Raw genomic sequence first — 19,594 nt, 5'->3', positions numbered from 1 at the left:
GGCTAAACCTGCAACTTAAATAGTGATTATGTGTCTTCGCGCATGCGCGTAAAGGTCCACGCATCGGAGATCAAATATGGCCGCCGAACATTAACAGAATTCTCGTGTAATTTAATTTCAACGGTTTCTGCAATTAATAGTCGCGTATAATTACGTTGAACGTTAAGTATTTTGGCCTCGTTAAATAAAAAAGTATGTTTTTCGTTAATGGCATGAAAGGCTAATTCTGACGCTGCTGAACGAGAAGCACGAACAGAGGCTTCGTGTTGATTTACACGGATATTAAGAGAAAACCGCGTGGAACCCTGATAAGACGAGTCGCAATCACCGCAAGAAATGTTGTATACTAGATCATTAATTTGTGTTGCGAACGCCGAAAGAACCGAGCGATTGTTCAGTATAGTGTGTAACTTCCGTATAGGCCTAGCTATAATTTTAAATTCGGTATCTTTAAAGAATCTGTTAAGCTGTTTGTGCCACTGTTCAACATATGGGACAGAAATAAAGTATTTTTTGATATTACTATTGTTGATTGGTGCAGTATTTTGTATCCTATCCTTAGCTTGTACCCTAATTCGATTTATTGTGTTAATGGGATAACCCCTGTTCAAGAATCTGCTAGTTAATATTTGTATTTCTGAGTCTAAAGCAGAATCCGTCGTTGAATATTTATAGGCATTTAGAAATTGATTAAAGATAATCGATCTTTTGTAGGTGAACGGGTGGTAGCTATTATAATGTAGAAGCATACCGGTGTTTGTGGGTTTTCGATAGATGCTAAATTGTATTTTGTTCGAGTCCCGGGTAAGCGTGAAATTTAGAAAGTTTAATGACTTAGTATCCGTATCTTCCCTTTCCAATGTAAATTTGAGTCTAGAATGAATATTGTTACACGAATGTAAAATAGAATGTAGAATATTGTTACACGAATGTAGGAAGGAAAATCGTTTTGAATATTTTCGTTAGATTCTTTTAATTGCGTTAATTTGAATTTTAATTGTTTTGAATTGATTTTGAATTGTGTTAAATTGATTATTTAATTATTTATATTTCACTTTAATTATTTATATTTTACTTTAATGTACCGGTAAGTTGTCGATTTTTCCGTTTTAATTTCTGGAGGGTATCATACGGAAGTGTTCCACGTACTATATTGAGGTAAACTCCTCTTATCAATTTACTAATTTAGAGTCAATATACATTGGTTGGACATTAGCCAGTGCATTTCGGAACCTCATTGCAAGTTAGTTTTTAGAAGTTTTTTGAATTTTTTTTCCCTTAATATACTAAACTGTAGTTAATATATAGTTTGAATTCATATAGTCATGTGGGTTAGTTTATTTTTGTCTTTAGTTAAGTATTTATAAACCTACAGCTTAATATCCAGGCCTTTATTACTGATATTCTGGTGGGAACTTCATAAATTTTGTTTGGAAACGTAACTTATATTTAGTGTCACTAGTGGTTAAAGTTTTCTTAATAGTTCAATTTCTGTAATACTTTATGAAGTTTTTTTGTTAATTTAAATCCTGTAATATATTGTAAATTAAAATTTTCTAATGTATTTGAAAAGCTACAGCTTAATATTCAGGCAGCTGTTGTTTTCGATATTTTGGCAGGAACTTCATAACTTTTGTTTGGTAACTTAAATTTAACTTCCTGGTTGTTAAAGTTTTGTCAACAGTTTAATTTCTGTAATATTTTGGTAATTTTAATTCTATATTGTAATATGTTGTAAATTTAATTTTGAAATCTTTCTAAAGTTTAAATTTTATTTAAATAATGGTTTCTGCAACATCCACTTACAACACAAGTCCAAGGGTATCAACAACCCAGAAGGAAATGCCTGCGGAAATGAACTCATGACTCACACGGAAAAGACTGCGGGCATTTCTGGTGTGAGTATGGGTTCATCATTTATATAGCTTGTGGCATGTATTCTGAGGTTGGTCTAGTGGACAAATGTGGCTCAATTAATGAATCTTTTCTTTGCATCCAATGCAAGGAGTGTACTGATCTAAAATTAGAACTTGTGCATTACAAGAAGAATTTGAGTCACTGAAGAAACAAGTGCGTGCCCTAGAAACAAATGTAACTGGGACTCAAATATCTCATGACCAGTCAAAGTGATCTACCTCTAATTTGGGTCACAGACAAGAATAGTCAAGTGCATACTGCTCTCATTTGAAGGTGATCTAGTTTTATTGGGAGCCTCTATTGTCACAGAAATGGGTAATATTTTTTGTAATAAAAATAGGTGGACCAGAACCAGGGTGTGTTTGCCAGGAGCAACATTTGGTGATGTTACAAACATATTTTCAGGGTTTAAGAGAAGTAAAGAGAGTATTATCATTAAACAAACATGACCCGACCATTTGCTGGATAAATATAGGACCACGCTGAAAAAATGCCGCGAGTTAGGTCAGAATGTGTATGCATCTGCAATTCTGTCCAGACATAATAGGTGGGATTATATGCTGAAAGTCTTGTGGATTAGTAGTAACAGTAATATTAACAGTATTCACCATATAGTGCAAGGAAGCCAGTCTTTTGCTGCACTGGCAAAAAAAAAAAAAAAAAAAAAAAAAATCAAGTTGATAAGAAAACAAATTATATGCTTCCCTCCTGCCACATGTAACTATCTAGTTGACTTTTGAATTTATTCAAACTGTCAGCCTCAACTACTTGCGAGGGCAACTTGTTCCAGCAATCACCCCACTGGCTAAAAGAAAAATTCCTACAATCTAATCTAAATCTCAAGCCCTGTAATTTCAATTTATGACCCCTAGTTCTGGAATCTTTATAACAGATTCTACTATCCATTTAAACTCAAGACTAGAGGGAATCTGCAAGACTTTAAGAGAGAAATTTTTATCAGCATGGCCCACACTTGTAGGTAGAAGGAATCTATTTTGTAGAGATGGTATTCATTTGCACAAAGGTGATGCAAGAATTTTGGTTAGTATCCTTGAGGATTCAGGAAAACTGCTGGTTGGGGGAGGGGGGGCAGAAGGGTAATATAGATCTGCATTTATCTGATGATATGGGTCAAATTAATGCTTGCACTAACATCAAGAATTCGTGTTTGCTGCCACAACAGCCGATGTTGGCAACATGTCTTGAAGGTTAGCAATGGCTCAAATGAAATGGGATTGTAAATATAGGGAAACAAGCCTAAATAACTTCAGGGGTGTGTCAGAGTAGTAAGCTACAAAAGAATACATAGTCTTAACTGTGTCTATAGTAATGTCTGGATTGCTGTCAATAAAATGGCTGAATTTGAACTCCTGGTTAGGACAACTAACGCTGACATAATAGGGCTAACAAACATGATGCCACCCGGAAATCGGGGAAGATGAGTTCCACTATGGTATGTATAATGTATTTAAGAAAGACAGGGAAGATAGAAGGGGTGGTGGTGTCATTCTTCTTATCAAAAGCACCTGAGTACAAAAAGAGATTTTGCTGAGTCTGAAATTACGTTGTTGTTGTATTTGGGTTTTTGGCACAAGGGCCTCTTGGGCCATATTGTGCCTGTTCAATATTTGCTTATCACAAATTTCTCATGTTATTGTGATCATAGGCTGTTATAAAGATTTATCTGTTTCAAATAAGTAAAGTTCCTCCAAATTTGTGTCATTGGCAAGAATCTGCAATAAGGTTATCAAGTGGGATAGGGAGGTAAAGCTTGATTTTCTGGTAGTTGAAAGTTGGGGACATTCAATGAAAATATGATTTGTTGTCAACTGTGACTGGCAAAAGAAACACTGAGGAGGGTTCTCTCCCATAAGCAAATACAGATGAGTTGGATGTGAATGACTGATGCGGAGCCTTGCTAGAATTACTTCTTGTCGCCTGCTTTTCCTGATACTAGATGTCCACAGTTTTGGCTCTTTTTTTATCTGCAGCAGTTTATTATTTATTTGAGCTTTCCAGAGGTCAGGCCATTGCTTCCTACATGATGTTTCAATGATGGATTTGTAGTCTGTGTAGGGCACATTTTGTTGCCTGGAAGAGCCTGAGTCAGGGTGTTTAGCGGCGGCATCCGCTTGTTCATCACCTGGGATGCCTACATGACCAGGTATCCAACAGAAGGTAACCTTCTGGTTGGCTTTTTGACATTTTGATTTGATTTTGGGTTTATTGGCGCAAAAACAACTAAGGTTATACTGCGCCAGGAAACGATTAAAATAACAATAAAGATAAATTCTGGTAACCTTTGAAAAGGTTACCTCGTCAAATTGTTATTTTTATATATATATATAAATATATATAAGGCAGTATAAGTTTAAAAATAAATGATCCAATTTATATATGTGTGTATATATTAATAGCATGTAAAAACTTAAAAACTGCTGACACGTGGTCGTTGTCTGATAAAATCTGACTGAGTGTATAAGGCTCAGTCGGATGAGTAAAAGCGGTAAAATATATATTGCGAACATGGGTAAAATTAACACAATCTATTAAAATATGCTTTAACGTTAAAACGGTGTCGCAAGACTCGCACATAGGAGGGTCATCCGCCCTCAACAGAGAACTGAGGATCTTTAAATCTATACGTCTGCCATTTGATGAAGCCAATTTGTTTTTTGTTTGGTTTAATATATTTCTAATATGCTTAGCAAACCGAAAGCAAGTGGTAAAAGTAACACCCAGATCTTTAACTTCAGAAACTCTGGTAATCGGAATATCCTTGATGTAGTAATGGGTAAATAAAATCTTAGTTTTCCTTGTTTGACTTAGTTTAACAAACAAATTCTTGATGGCACTGTATGATAGAAAATCATCGCATAATGTCTCTGTCATAACCTTGCCGATTTACTTACTAGACAGTCCTTTAAAAAAAAAAAAAAACCACCCCTAAAATATAAAATAAAATATTTAAAATACCACTATAAATGTTTGTAATTTAAAATTACTGTGTTTATTTATTTTTAAGTAATAAAATATATTGTAGGCAAGACTTTCAAATACACTCCTTGTAAATGAAAAGCCGTGCATAACATTTTTTTTTTTTTTTTTTTTTTGGAATATTTACTTACTAACTTCACTTATATACATTTACTTTACTTTTATAGAAATATGGCAAACTGATATCTTGTCTAAAAATTTCTACCATGACCATTAAATAAGCACTATTTTTAAGTAGCATTTCTTGTATAAAATAATAACCTTTATTAAGGGCCATCTACTTGGAGGATGAAGTAATTTGACTATGACTTGTAATCCATAATGAAGTCTAACAGCATTCTGTGCCATCTCAGCTTCTGTATGTCGACTAGTTAAATGCCTGAGAGCACACACCTGGATAAAAAATAAATTATTATTAATAATAATAACAATGATACAACCTGAGTACAATGCATAGTGAACCAAAAATTACTGTTCAGGCTAAAAATAAATCCTCATATTACTGAACATAAAGAACAGGGGATAGAAAAGGAAAATAAGTTGTACACCATGAATTATTTAAATGTCCCCCCCCCCCTCAATTCAAAGGATTAGCATTAGTAGCGATATATGATGCAAGAAAGCAAGCTTATACAGTATCAGCCAAAAAAGAACAAAAAACAACTTCCCATTTCACTCATCCATCCGCTCCAAACATTTGTCCATTTCTTCCTTAAATTTATTTAAGCTATCAACTTCCACAATGGCAGATGGAAGTTTATTCCAGCAATCAACCACCTGCTGGCTAAAGGAAAATTTCCGCACATCTATCAGACAACTGTCTTTCCTCAATTTCAGTTTATGCCCCCTCAGGTTTGTGATCTGAGCAAGAGGAAGAATCCCATCAACATTGGGCCTGCTCAATCCACTCAAGGCCTTATACACCTCAATCAGATCACATCGAACGTGCCTAATCTCCAGAAGCTGCAATTTGCAGAACTTAAGCCCTTCTTTGTAAGAGCACACCTTTGTTCCCCTCACCAGTCTTGTTGCCCTTCTCTGTACTCGTTCTAGCAACTTTATATCCTTCCTAAAATGAAGCTTCCAGATCTGTACGCAGTACTCAAGGTGTGGCCTGACCATTGCCTTATACAAGAGGATAATCACCTTATCCCCTAGCAAAATTCCTCTATATAATTGACATGATATACAGGACCTGTCTGCACCACTCAGAAAACTTCACATCTTACTGCACAATTACCCCAGGTCTCTTTCATTCTTCAATACCCTGAGTGCAACATCATCCAGTTGGTACATTTCTCTGGGGTTACTGCTACCCATATGCAGTACTTTGCATTTGTCAATGTTAAACTTCAGTTGCCACTTCTCATCCCATCTACCCAACTTTTCCATATGCTGTTGCAGCAGCATACTGTCATTACAGTTATTAACAACCCTGCCAACCTTTGTATCATCTGCAACTTGGACATTAAGCCTGATATACCGTCATCAATATCATCGATGAATATACAAAACAATAATGAGCCCAGCACCCTGGGGAACTCCACTAATAACATTTGTCCACAAAGAGCAGTGTCCATTAATTACCACTCTCTTGTCTTCTCCCACCCTTTTATCCATTGCAGCAACTTGCCCTTAATGCCATACTGCTCCAATTTGTACAGCAGTCTTCCATGTGCAACAGTATCAAAAGATTTCCTGATATCCAAGTTTATGATATCAAAATTATTTTTGCATCCAGTTCCTTTGGTAGGGGTTTGCTTACTTCCTTTGCTTTGTGATCACATCATAGCATCCAATCAAATTGGTCAGACAAGACCTCCCTTTAACAAACCCATGCTGCAACTTAACTATTACTGCAGTTTTGTCTAGATGAACCTCCAATGCTTCTTTAACCAGTGATTCCTCTTTATTTTCCACAGAACACAAGTTAAACTAACAGGCCTATAGTTACTTGTGTCACCTTTTGAACCCCTTTGTAAATTGGGGATACATTTGAACACCTCCAGTCCATGGGGACCTCCCCTGAGTCCAAGGAAGCTCTCATAATTATGGCTAAGGGTTTGCTTACTTCCTTTGCTGCCTCCTTTAATATAACTGGATAGATCCCATCTACCCCAGGTGCCTTCCTTATGTTTAACTTCAACAATTTTCCCCCACTTTGCTCTCAGTTATTACAAAATCATTTAGCTCCCTGTTAGAGTATGATAAACTTCTGGCATTCCCCTCCTTGAATAACTCCTCATGTGTGAATGTAGATGCAAAATACTCATTGAGTTTTATCAGCTACCTGAGCAGGATCATCAATAGTCGAACCATCTATGTTAAGTGGATCAATCTGATTCATCTCTTTCTTTCTAGAGTTTATATAAGTAAAGAACTCTTTGCTGTTTTTCTTTACATCCTTTGTCAAAGATTTCTCATAATCAGCCTTTGCCTGGCTATTTCCTTTGTGACTTGTGATAATTAACTGTCAAGCTAAATTACCAAATTTAGCTTTATTAATTTTAATATATTCATTTAGTTAAAAAAAATAACTTTATATAAAAGCAATACAAAACAGCATCCCTAAAACGTTTTTTAGGGCACATTACACTACCAAAATTGGGACAATCCTAGACATTTGGAAAGTCCGGTCATGTTAAGTAAGCGGTCCATCAGCATTTAGTTTATTCAACCCACTTAAAACCTTAAAACACTTCAGGCAGGTCTCCTTCACAGATGTCCAGGCTCTGATGTTGTTCTTATTTGGTTTTTAGGAGCATTAGCAACTAAGGCCATATTGCTCTGGGGATATGCAGTGGTCATTCCCTGACCTTTCCGCATCCTCTGTATTTGGTGGTCATGGGCTCGAACCCCGGTCTAATCAAGAAGCATGTGCTATGCACTGCTGCTCCTGCCCACAGAGGCACCAGGCTCTGATGCTGAACTAAATGTTGTAATTCTGTTAATTATGCCAAATATTTAGATACTTGTACCATATTTTCCTCCCTTTCTTTCCTTCCTTTATTCTTTAGCACAGAAGAAGTTGAGGGCAAGATAGATTTTATACAATTAAAAAACCCCATTTAGGTGACAGTCAAGTTACATAATATCCCCCACATCCCAACTTTATATGTAAAGGACAACAAAGCTGAAGCTGATTACTGTATTAGAAAGATATGACAAAAAAAAAAAAAAAAAAAAAAAAAAATCACACTTGGAAGCAAAATTGTCACCAAGAGCCACTTGTCTCTCTAAGAAAATTGTTTGTGGCCCCAATTTGCTGGTGACACAAAAGTGGGTAGGTTGGTAAATGACAATCAGAGTAAATTAGGCAGATGGGCTAAAAATGGCAATTGTGGCCTAACATTGATGAATACATGGTACTGCATTTGGGTTACAGTAATCCCAGTGGTTCAATCCCAGAATAATATAGCATTTGGGTGGCATCAAACTCAAGGTAATTTGGTATTGGTAGAATGTTTGTTGTTGTTGTTGTTTTGGTTTTTTTAGGAGCATTAGCAACTAAGGTCATATTGCTCCGGGATATGCGGTGGTCATTCCCTGACCTTTCCGCATTCTCCGTATTCGGTGGTGACGAGCTCGAACCCTGGTCTAATCAAGAAGTGTGTGCTACGCACTGCTGCTCCTTCCCACCTGGCTACGGAGGCGCCGTTGGTAGAATGTAAAAAAGATTTAGGGATAACTGAATAGTCTGACATGAAGATCTCTGAGCAAGCTAGGCTGTTAGGACAGCTATGTACATTACTGATGGAGCTCCACCTCCACAAACTCCATCAATGATGTACAAAAATTCTTGTTAAATTCCTTGTGTACAAAAATTCTTGATAAATTCCCCTATGCCAGGGATCGGCAATCTTTTTTGAGTGAAGAGCCATTTTTGATTTAATAAAAAAAAATAAAAAAGACAATCCGAAAAGCCACACCATAGCTCAAGCTGGGTGGAGGGAGGGGAGTGTTTTAAGAAATGGCATAGAGTGGGAAGGTGTTTTATTAAAAAAATATATATATTTTGAAATATTATTTAATACTGAAAAAAAAAAATGTAACAAACATCCAATTAAGTGCAAATTGCGACTTTTGCTGCTGAACTTCCCGGTAAAGTCTCTGAACATTTGGCAAGTATGCTGTAATTTTCATCTTTCTTTTTTTTTTTCTTTTTTTTTTAGTTGTTGCGCATCGGCTTCTGTGGCCATAATGTAACTCCCAAAGTTTTTTCATTTACTCTGATCCAAGCCCGAGGCGGGATTCAAACCCGCAACCTTTAGGTTGCTAGGCAGGCACTTTACCCACCTGGCTAGCCCGATCAGCAATTTTCATCTTTAAACATGCTGAGAGACTCTCATTGTTCAGACAGTTTCTTGATTTATTTTTAATATAGTTCATGCTCAAAAATTTGCCTGCAGAAATTCATCGAACCAAAAACTGAGAGAAGTCCAAACGCAAATATTTTCAAATTTATACACGTGTCCGGTAAGCTACTCCACACATTGAACACAATTCGGTCTGCTTTTTCAATTCATCTATCGCCATCCATTTGTGTAGAATTGCAAGGGCAGCCTTTTGCATCTCCAAATCGTTAATTTCAGTTTTAAGGCATTTTAGTCTTGCACTCCACATGTCCTTGATTTTTAAGTCCTCTACCTTTAGAATTGTGCTTCTTACGGGCTAAAAGTTAGAGCTGCAGTTACATACTCAAAGAGCCGCAGGTTGCTAACCCCAGCTCTACGTGCTCCATTAGTGAGGCATGGGAATTTTGCTGGGGACCAGAGAGGTGATTATCCTGCTGTATAAATCAATGATTAGGCTGATTTGGAAGTCTCATTTTAGGAGGGATGTAGATCTGTTGTAACAGGTGCAGAGAAGAGCAAAATGATTAATCAGGAGCAAAAATGGGTAAAAAAAGTAAAGTGCAGCCATTATCAACCCACTGCAGGATGGAAGCCTCCTCAACAATTCATGCTGAGAGAAATGGACCATAATCTGCCATGCTGGTCCAGTGCGGGTTGGCAGATCGACCGTATTCAGCAGTCAGGGGCTTGAACCCCGGTCTACTCAAAGAGCATGTGCTACTGCACTCCCGCTCCTGCCCACTCGGCTACGGAGCTTACCTAAAAAGACTAGTGTAAATTGTATCATCTTCCTCATTCATTTCACAAATATTCATGGTCTCAGTTCTAATGTCAGTGATGTCCATTTCCACTTAAGCTTGGACAAGCCCCACTTACTTTTTATAACAGAATCCCAGTTATCAGTTGAATCAACCACTGCCCATCTCAGTTGTCCTGATTATTTGCTGTACAATTCCTTTCACTTCAGTGGTGGTACTTGTGCATATGTCTGCTCTGATATTTCCTGTCAGAGACTTAGTTAACTTCAGAGTCTTAACTTGGAATCCCCTCTTTTATAATTTTTTCCGCCTTAAAACTTCTCTATCCCATTCTGTCAAATTCATCTGTTGCCACTATTGATCCCCTAGTTCCACTGATCAAATGGGTCTCTTTGACTTCCTTTCTTTGAAACTTTCTCAGTCCGAATTGTCTAACAGTGAGATAATTTTTCATGGTGATTTTAAGTTTATAACTCCAACAGGCTTCAATTTTTTGGTCACATGGACCCAGCTGGTTGAGATGCTAAGGCTTTTGCATTATTAATGACCTTGCACAGCCTTCATTTACCTACCACAATATCAGACAATCCTAACCACACAGCCAACACTCTTGATCTTTTTCTCATGAACAACCCTTCCAAGTACTCACTCAAGGTGAATGGTTCTCTAAGGCACCTCAAATCACAATTTTTGATGGTCTCTTCTCCAATGGAGCTTTTCTCTCATGGCCATTCTCAGCCTCATGCTCTTTGGCATTACAAGAATGCAAAATGGAATGATGTGCGAGATTTCTCTTCTTCTTTTGCTTGGTTGGATTACTGTTTTAAATTTTCTGATGTCAGTTTTTGCTCAGATCATGTGAGTGAAATCATTCTTGTAAGGATGAAATCCTCTTTTCTACAAACCATCTTAAGACGTCATCCTTTATCTAAACTTTGGTTTTCCAATAGATGTGCTAAGGCTGTTCAATATAAGAATGTTGCAAATCAAGACTGGCATGCATCCAAATCTCCTAGTTCATTATTTGCCTACACCAAAGTTCACAACTGTAACGCAGTTATTAATCCATCCAAACTAGATTTTAAATAAGGTAAGAGTAAAAAACTTGCTTCTTGTCCAAACAGTAGTCGAGCATTCCGGTCTTTTTGCCAAAGTTAATGGCTGCAACTTCTGCCCATCCGTACTCTCACCTCTCTTAAAGGCTGATGCTTCTACAAGGGGTGGCGCCTCTGTAGCCAGGTGGGCAGGAGCGGCAGTGCTTAGCACACACTTCTTGATTAGACTGGGGTTCGAGCCTGTGACCACCAAATACGGAGGATGCGGAACGGTCAGGGAATGACCACCGCATATCCCCGGAGCAATATGGCCTTAGTTGCTAATGCTCCTAAAAACTAAATAACAACAACAGCTTCTACCGGCACCTCAGCTACAAATAAAGCCGACTTGCTACTATCCTACTTTTCATCTACTTTCTTGTATTGATGACTTTGGTATACCACCTCCTACCATTCCCAGTACAATTCACTCAGTGCTTCTTGTGGCTCTTTTTAGTATATAACACAGTTTCAAAATTTCCTGATATAAGTGATACTAAATACCAAACTTGTGCAAGATGGTAATTTCACAAGTTTTATCTCTCCGAAAGATGTGAAGGTTTCGTAAGCATTCAAGAGTGGTTTGAGAAAACTTTTAGGCCTTTATAAATCAAAGTACTATGAGAAGAGATTGTCAACAATATGCTAAATAGCCTAGTTTCAAATACCGGGTAGCAACTTGAGAATGTAAGTTCATTTTCAGCACAGTCACCTCACTTTTCACCATGGCATAGAGAGTGAAGACTGGTGAAAAGCTTCACCAAGGTATCAATCAAGATATCACCAAGATATTTTCAAGACTATGGGAAGGAAAGAAAAAGAGATATCAGAGTAAATGGAATGAGGGCATGATGACAGGCTATTGTTGGTGTTTGAATAGGGATGTGTGATGAACACAAGTTTCAGAAGACTTGAGTTCGAGTCCTGTCGATGACGGAAGGAATTTTTACGGGCCTTTTTCACAAAGTGGCTGAGTCAGTAAGTCTCAGGCGATGGTAGCATGGTTTTTTTCTACAGCAAACATAAAATCGATCACAGGACAACATGCAATATACAGACAGTATACACAAAGTAATATGGCCTTGTTGCTGATGCACCTAAAACCCTAATACAACAAGTTTCAGAAAAGCATAAATTCGCCCGTGCGCAAAAAAACTGTGCCAACCCACTAACATTGATTCAGTGAGATGCCTGAGTATCTGTGTATATTACCAACTGTGCTAATTAAACCATACTGAAAACTGCCTTTAGAAAGTTCAAAATGATTGACTAATATATTAAAATAACAAAAATTGTACAAGTTTACTAATTTAAACAAAAAAGCAGAATTTTTCTTTAATGCATACCAGTGTAAAGAATTAAAATATTGTTACTTTACAAAAACTTTAAACAAAGAGTAATATGGATTAAATGTACATACTGCTGGCTCTGTTATTTCCTCTCGGTCACCACCCTGTATTATAGCACGCACCAGTGCTTCAATTCCTCCCACTTGACAAACAGTAACTTTGTTTCTCTGATTATTGCAAGTAAGATTTGAAAGAATACCAGCTGCACACGTTACTACATTTATATCATTGCTTCCGAGGAGCTGAACTAAACTCTGAAGCAGTGCTTCCACACTATCCTAAAGCAAAACATAAAAAGAAGATAATTTTATAAATGCTTATAATTAAAATGTTTTAAATATTTATGCATTTGTGTACATGTGTTATGAAAAACATTCACCTACCCACTCAAAAAAAAAAAAAAAAAAAGCACAAGCTCAATACAAAGTTAATTAAACAGGATAAAGATTTTAATAACTTAGTTAACTAAAGCAGCAAGTTACATCACTATAAGGTCAACTGCTAGAACCAAACTTAATTTTCAAATAATGAGCAGCCACACAATTCCCCTTAACATGAAAAGGCAATTAGTAGTCTAGTCAGGAATTTTTCTGAAATTTAATTCATCATATTAACCATATTGTGCAATGAAGCCACATGCTTTTGCTGCACTAATCAAAAATGAAAATAAATAAAAAATATATAAAAAAATAAAATAAATAACGTATGTGTTTTCCTTATCACACATAACTATCCAGCTAACCTCTGAATTTCCCCTCAGGCTGCCAGCCTCAACTACTCACACAGGTAAGTTATTTCAGTAATTAATAATTTGCTGGCTAAAAAAAAAAAATAAAAACTTCCAACTACCCTAAAGTTCTTTTCTCATAATTTAAATTTATGGCTCCTAGTTCCGGAATCATTTATAAAAGCGAAAATTTCACCTTCAATCATTTTACTATTCCATATTGTAGAGCCTTATAGAGCTCAACAAGCCTCAAAGGTGCCTGCCTAGTTGCCAAGTTCTGTATTCCACATATTCAAAATCTTTCCATGTATAGGTGCCCTCTGGTAGATCTCGCCAAACAGTTGCCTATCATCGTACTCTTTCAAGCTCATGTCTTTTTTTTTTTTTTTTTAAGGTGTGATCTCCATACTTGGACACAGTATTCTAAGTGGGGTTTTATAATTTCTTTATATACAGTGAGATTATGATCCCCTTGCCACAAACAAATGTTCAATAAATCATCAATAGAATGCCATGGGCCTTCACTGCCATTTGTCTATGCTGCTGAGAGAACTTCATGCCTGCCTCTATCATAACTCCCAAAATCCCTTTCTTCTTCTATTGTTTTTTTAAATTCAAACCCACTAGGCATCTAAGTTATTTTGGGGTTGCCATTCTCAAAGTGTAAAACATTCAGTTTGTTGTATTAAAACATAGCAGCCACTTTTCTGAATATCCTTGAAGCCTATCCAAGTCATCCTGAAGGAATGCTGCTCAACCCGTATCATTAACCATTCTCCTAATCTTCACATCAGCAAATTTTGACATCATGCCCTTTATCCCATCAGTGATATCATTTATGAAAATCAGAAATAACAATGTTCCTAGAATTGATCCTTGGGAGACACCACTTCTAATGTTCAGGCCAATCTGAAGAATAACCATTAATCACAACTTCAGACCCCTGCCCTTCAACCATCCTGTGATCTAACTTAGAATCTTACCCATGATCCCAACAGGTTTCAGCTTATACAGTAACCTCTCATGAGGGGCTGATTCAAATGTTTTGCTAAAATCAAAATAAACAATTCTGAAATTATAATATAATTAATAAAAGGGGGACCATTTCAAATGCAGGCTATTGTAATATTTGAAACAACTTCTAAAATAATGCTGCTCTGTTTTGACTTTGCAGTCGAACTGCAAAAGTTAACACTGAACTGTTATTTTAGAAGCTGCTTCAAGTGTTGAAATTATTTCCAAGTGGCTATTCCTCTACAAGGTTTTTGTTGACTAATGACTGAAGAAGCCTTATCAATTCTTCTGTTGTACACTGCTTCTCTGTTTGAACCTCCACTTATGCCACATTGAGTACTTCTTTGAGTATTACTTGCAATGATTGCATTGTATTTGTGAAAATAATGTGGTTGTATCCTGTCACCTACCAAATTACAGTTCTCTAGCTGAAAAGACCATTTCCATCTTCACTTAAAGCTACTGGCTGTACAGCTGTTCCAGTCTTGATCCATTCTGACTTACATAGAATACTGAAAGAGCTGCAATTAATCAGGTTTTCAGAATTCCTGTAGGGCCTTCATGGCTACTGAAGTGATTTGGGATGCCCCCCCCAAGCCCCCACCATATTTCAACCCCGCAGTCAATCCATATTTCTGTTTCCCATCTCCCATGATGTGGTCACCAGGTTGGTCTTTAGGAGGCATCCAGTCATTATGCTATGAATAGCATAATATATTCAATTATGAAGACGCACACCCTTAACAAGTACACTGCTATCTATTTGAAAAGCATGTCCCAAACTAATTCAGAGATTATTACCCCTTCATTATTGGGTAAACAGACACCTATTAGTATATGATCTTACAACCAAGGTAGTATTTCCACAATATGAGAAAGTGATACCTTTTGCATTTCATGAAATGTTTGAGTTTCTTAATAGCTACGTATATAAAAAAATGCTGAGCACTATACAATAAAGCCTCGTTAATTCAAAGTTCAAGGGAAAAAATATGTTTTTTTTTTTTTTGTTATAAAAAATGATGTTGACAAAAGTTCAAGTGAAAAAAAATATGCCAGCACCTGAATATGATGTTGGCATAATAACTATACACTTGAATTAAACACTTCTAAACACAAGACAAAGAAAATGTCAGTATCAATCAAGAGGAATATTTAAACTCTTATTAACACTGAAGAATTTTTGCAATTCTTATTTAAAATGTTAAGAATCTTTTAATATCATTGTGGTAGATGTTTGTGGATACATGATTAATGTGCTAATTTAATCAATATGAGAAAAATAACATACTATTAAGAATTTCAATCAAATCTTGCATGTAATAACACTATTTTGTTTCTGCTACCATTACAAGTCACACAGCTCGTATATTTTACTGTATATCTTTCATACTGGAGGCATTATACAAAAATGCCTCCAGTATGAAACAACCTAAAGTAGCTTCCATGATTAATTTCTTCTATAAATATGACTATTCTTATTTACAGGCACAAAAAATACATTGAACTTCAACACAACCAAATTAATTTTTCACAATTGTATCAAGAGTACATTTATAGAAATGTACACACAGACACAATGCACATTTTCTCTCTCTTTCTTCACTCTCAATTGTTGTGAAGCAACATCTAAAGACTATATCATGAAAAAATGAAAATATTAAAAACATAAATGTCCCCTAATTTTTTGTGGATTACAAGTATGAAATATCAAATAATATTACAAAATATAGGATGCACTCTCTCTAACAGGTACATACTTATAACTGCACATACCTTCTAAAAAGAGTATTCATTCTTGTGATGCATAATAAACATAGTGCATGCACAGAATTGCATGACTATTACAGTAGTAAAAATGATGATACAATATACCACACACTGTACTATATATCACATATGAAACCCTACACCATTAGTTGAGGAATGGTTGTGACTTTGAAATACATCACATTTCAAATATTCCAACATCAAATTAATGAAGGTATATAAATCCACAGGCCTAAAGCTATTTTGTTCTAAACAACTTGTCTTTATTATTTACATACTTTGTTGTACAGTTCTGCAACTTCAACCTGACAAGTCATTATCGCAGAATCCATTGTTTCTTCATAATAGTCACCTTTTTAAAGATGAGATAAAGAAATAATAAAAATCATACAGAAAACAAATGAATATTTATAAGTTTCCTTTTAAAACTTCTTTATACAAGTAGCCATTAGTAAACCTTAGTTTGCTTATTGCTACAAATATTAAAGCACTATATTTTGTAGGGATAGATACATAAATAAAAAAAAAAATTATTTTTCTTATTCTTATTTTGTAATTTTCTTCATTTTTATATGCAGCCATTAACAAACCTTAGTTTGCTGATGGTCATGCTTATAAATAAGTGCTTAAGCACTACACTTGATATATATATATATACACACACAGTAGGCCCTTGATTTAACGGACTTTGGATTTAACAGACAAAACATTTCTGTCCTAAGGGCAAAATTTTGAACCTATTTATATCTGATAGTCTCGCACATCTGTCTGATGTGCAATGCTATCAGACAGATGTGCTGAAAATTCCTTCTCATGAAGGCTGTTTTACTGCTAGATAATGCACCTGCTCACACCTAATGCTGAGAGGTCAGTTAGCAGGGATGGGTAAATTAAATGTTTTTCTGCCTCCTAACACTACTTCACTGATACAGCCGATGGATCAGGGTGTAATCATTGCATTTAAGAGGTTGTACAAAGGGTACTAGGAAAGTTTTGCAATATGACGCAACAATGAATCACAGGAAGCTGCTTGTTGCTGCATGTTGAGACATGTTCATACGTGCATAGTAGCCGCCGCGCCAAGTCGATGGGCTCAGTTATTCATTAGTAGTGAGAGTGTAAAGTGCTTGCGATGGCATCGTGGTCACGAAATTAGATAAGGACAGTTTTGCGGTATAATTTCGTGCGTGGTTTAACCATAGACCAGTGCTTAGAAGAAATGACTCTTGCACTAGATGATGATTGTCCACATCGTACAACGATATTCAGGTGGTATAGAGAATTCCAAAGGGGAAATTTCATCTGGAGGATTCTGAGAGGCCGGGAAGGCCACGAACGTCAGTTACGGAGGAAAACGTTACTGCTGTGAGAAAAATGCTTGACAAAAACAGGCGAGTGACCTACCAACAGATAGAGGATACTTTGGGCCTAAATGCACCAGCAATTCGTTCAATTCTGCAAGATCATTTGCACGTGAAGAAACTTTGTTCTCTCTGGGTGCCGCATCAATTGACTGAAGAGCAGATGACACGACGTGTGACTTGGTGCCGGGAGATGTTAAAAAAGTTTGATAAGGGACAATCTCGGTATGTGAACAACATCGTGGCAGGTGACGAGACTTGGCTGTACTATTACGATCTGCCGACCAAGGCTCAAAACAAAGTTTGGGTCTTTGATGATGACGACACACCCGTAATTGTCAGAAAATCCCGATCTGTAAAGAAGAAAATGATAGCTGTATTTTTCAAATCGAGTGGAATTGTGGAACGTGTCGTTTTGGACACGCAGAAGACAGTCACAGCTAAGTGGTATACTGAACAATGCCTGCCTAAAGTCATTGGATCTATGAAGAACCTGCGGCCAAAGTCAAGAATGGACACCTGGTACCTCCATCACGAAAATGCTCCAGCTCACCGCGCCAAAGCCTGCACCGAATATTTGACCACGACAGGACTGAAACTTCTCGAGCACCCTCCCTACAGTCCAGAACTTGCTCCCTGTGACTTTGCACTGTTCCCGCTTGTGAAAATGAAGCTAAAAGGGAGGCGGTTTTCCAGTGATGAGGACCTTCTACGGGCTTGGGACAACAAGTGTGCTTTACTCCCTAGTGAAACTTGGCAGAACTGGTTTAAAGATTGGTTTCGGAGGATGGAGAGGTGTATTGAATGTAGAGGAAATTACTTTGAAAAAATTAAATAAACAAAGCTGTATTGCAAAACTTTCCTAGTACCCTTTGTATAAGAAGTTTTTGGAAGAGGTGATGGTTGTTTTGGAAGAAACAGAAGATGCAGAAGAAGCTACAAGAGGCACCAGGACACTGCCAAATTTACATGCATACAACATCAGATCTGCTATCTTCAACTTAGCAGCTGCGTGGAAAGATATGAAGATGTTGGAAGTAGTTGTACGACATAGAACCTGAAATGGACTTTGAGGGGTCTAATTTTCGGGACACTCTTCTGAGGGCCGGTGACAAAAATGCAACTGAGATGTAGAACAGTAGCTCGAAAATGATGAAGGTGATCCGGGCTATCAAATTTTTTTTGAGGTAGAGATTGCAGAAAATGTTCTTCATGGAGAACAAGCGGACAATAATGATGACAAAGATGAAGATCAGTTGTACCTCATCCTAAATTGTCTGTTGTAAAACATATGGATGACATTATATTGAATCATTATCAGACCCTAATGTGCTTCCTTATTATGAACATTTTAGAGAATTTTGATCTCCAGTAATAAGGAAGCAGCACAAAGGTGTAAGGCAACTGAAGCTTGATGATTTCTTCAAGGCCACTTCATCAACTGGACCTGTTTCACCAGAACCTTCTACCAACAAGGAATTAACACCTCTTCCTCCAAATGACAGTTGTTTCTGACTCTTTAAATTGTGAATCTTTCAATTAAGTTAATATTAATATTAAATATTATGTATCTTTTTTTTAACGTTTTTTGTGTTTTTTTTATTCAATGGGGTTTAAGAATTTTAAAGTATTTTTTCCCGTCTAAAATGGATTTAAATGAAAAAACTAATGTTCACATTGAAAACAACTTTGTGTGAGCTTTAAGAAAAAATAAATTAAAAAAAAAAAAAGTGGTGGAAACACTCCACCTCTTCGACAGGAACCAAAGTTTGGTTCTCGTTGTAAATTTATTTTTATATTTTTAAAAGATGTATTTAGTGGCGTGTATAAATTACTCAATGTACATTATAATATTTTATTCATACTTATACATTATAATAATATTTCATTCGTACTTATACATTATAACATTTTAATACATCCTGTACATTGTAAGTTCGTTATATATGTTATTAAAAACAATATATATGTTTTTAAAATACATTCGATTTAATGAACTTTCAGTAATAGCGGACAGCCCTTCCCCCAATTAGTCCATTAAATCAAGGGCCTACTGTATATAAAAAATAAAATAAAAAATAATTCCTGTAAAATTTTTCATTACTAAGGTCAGTTAAAATCAGTCTGAATATTACGTTTTGGGTCTGTAATCAAAAGTTATCAATGGAGATGCAATGCTACCACACAGACCTCTCCCTACAGTCTGTAATCCCCTTCCAATATTGAAAACACATTCCTGAGACATAATCTGA

The 19,594-nt window shown here is 36.4% G+C and overlaps 1 protein-coding gene across 6 annotated transcripts in view; it reads right to left on the bottom strand.

The window, feature by feature from the left end:
• Positions 1 to 19,594, bottom strand: part of LOC150082241 (catenin beta-like) — a 208,921-nt gene that overhangs the window by 63,948 nt on the left and 125,379 nt on the right. For all 6 annotated transcript variants that reach the window (XM_090379199.1, XM_090379196.1, XM_090379198.1 and 3 more), the window contains exons 10-11: positions 12,542 to 12,748; positions 5,176 to 5,307 (exon numbers count right to left, since the gene is read on the bottom strand). In XM_090379199.1, coding sequence (XP_090235325.1) covers positions 5,176 to 5,307; positions 12,542 to 12,748 — 339 coding nt within the window. The remainder of the gene's footprint in view (positions 1 to 5,175; positions 5,308 to 12,541; positions 12,749 to 19,594) is intronic.

Source organism: Mastigoproctus giganteus, chromosome 8 (assembly GCF_048544385.1).
Source record: "Mastigoproctus giganteus isolate SK-2022 chromosome 8, ASM4854438v1, whole genome shotgun sequence".
Lineage (NCBI taxonomy): Eukaryota > Metazoa > Arthropoda > Arachnida > Uropygi > Thelyphonidae > Mastigoproctus > Mastigoproctus giganteus.
The sequence above is the reverse complement of the archived record's forward strand: the minus strand, read 5'-3'. Positions and strand labels throughout refer to the sequence as shown.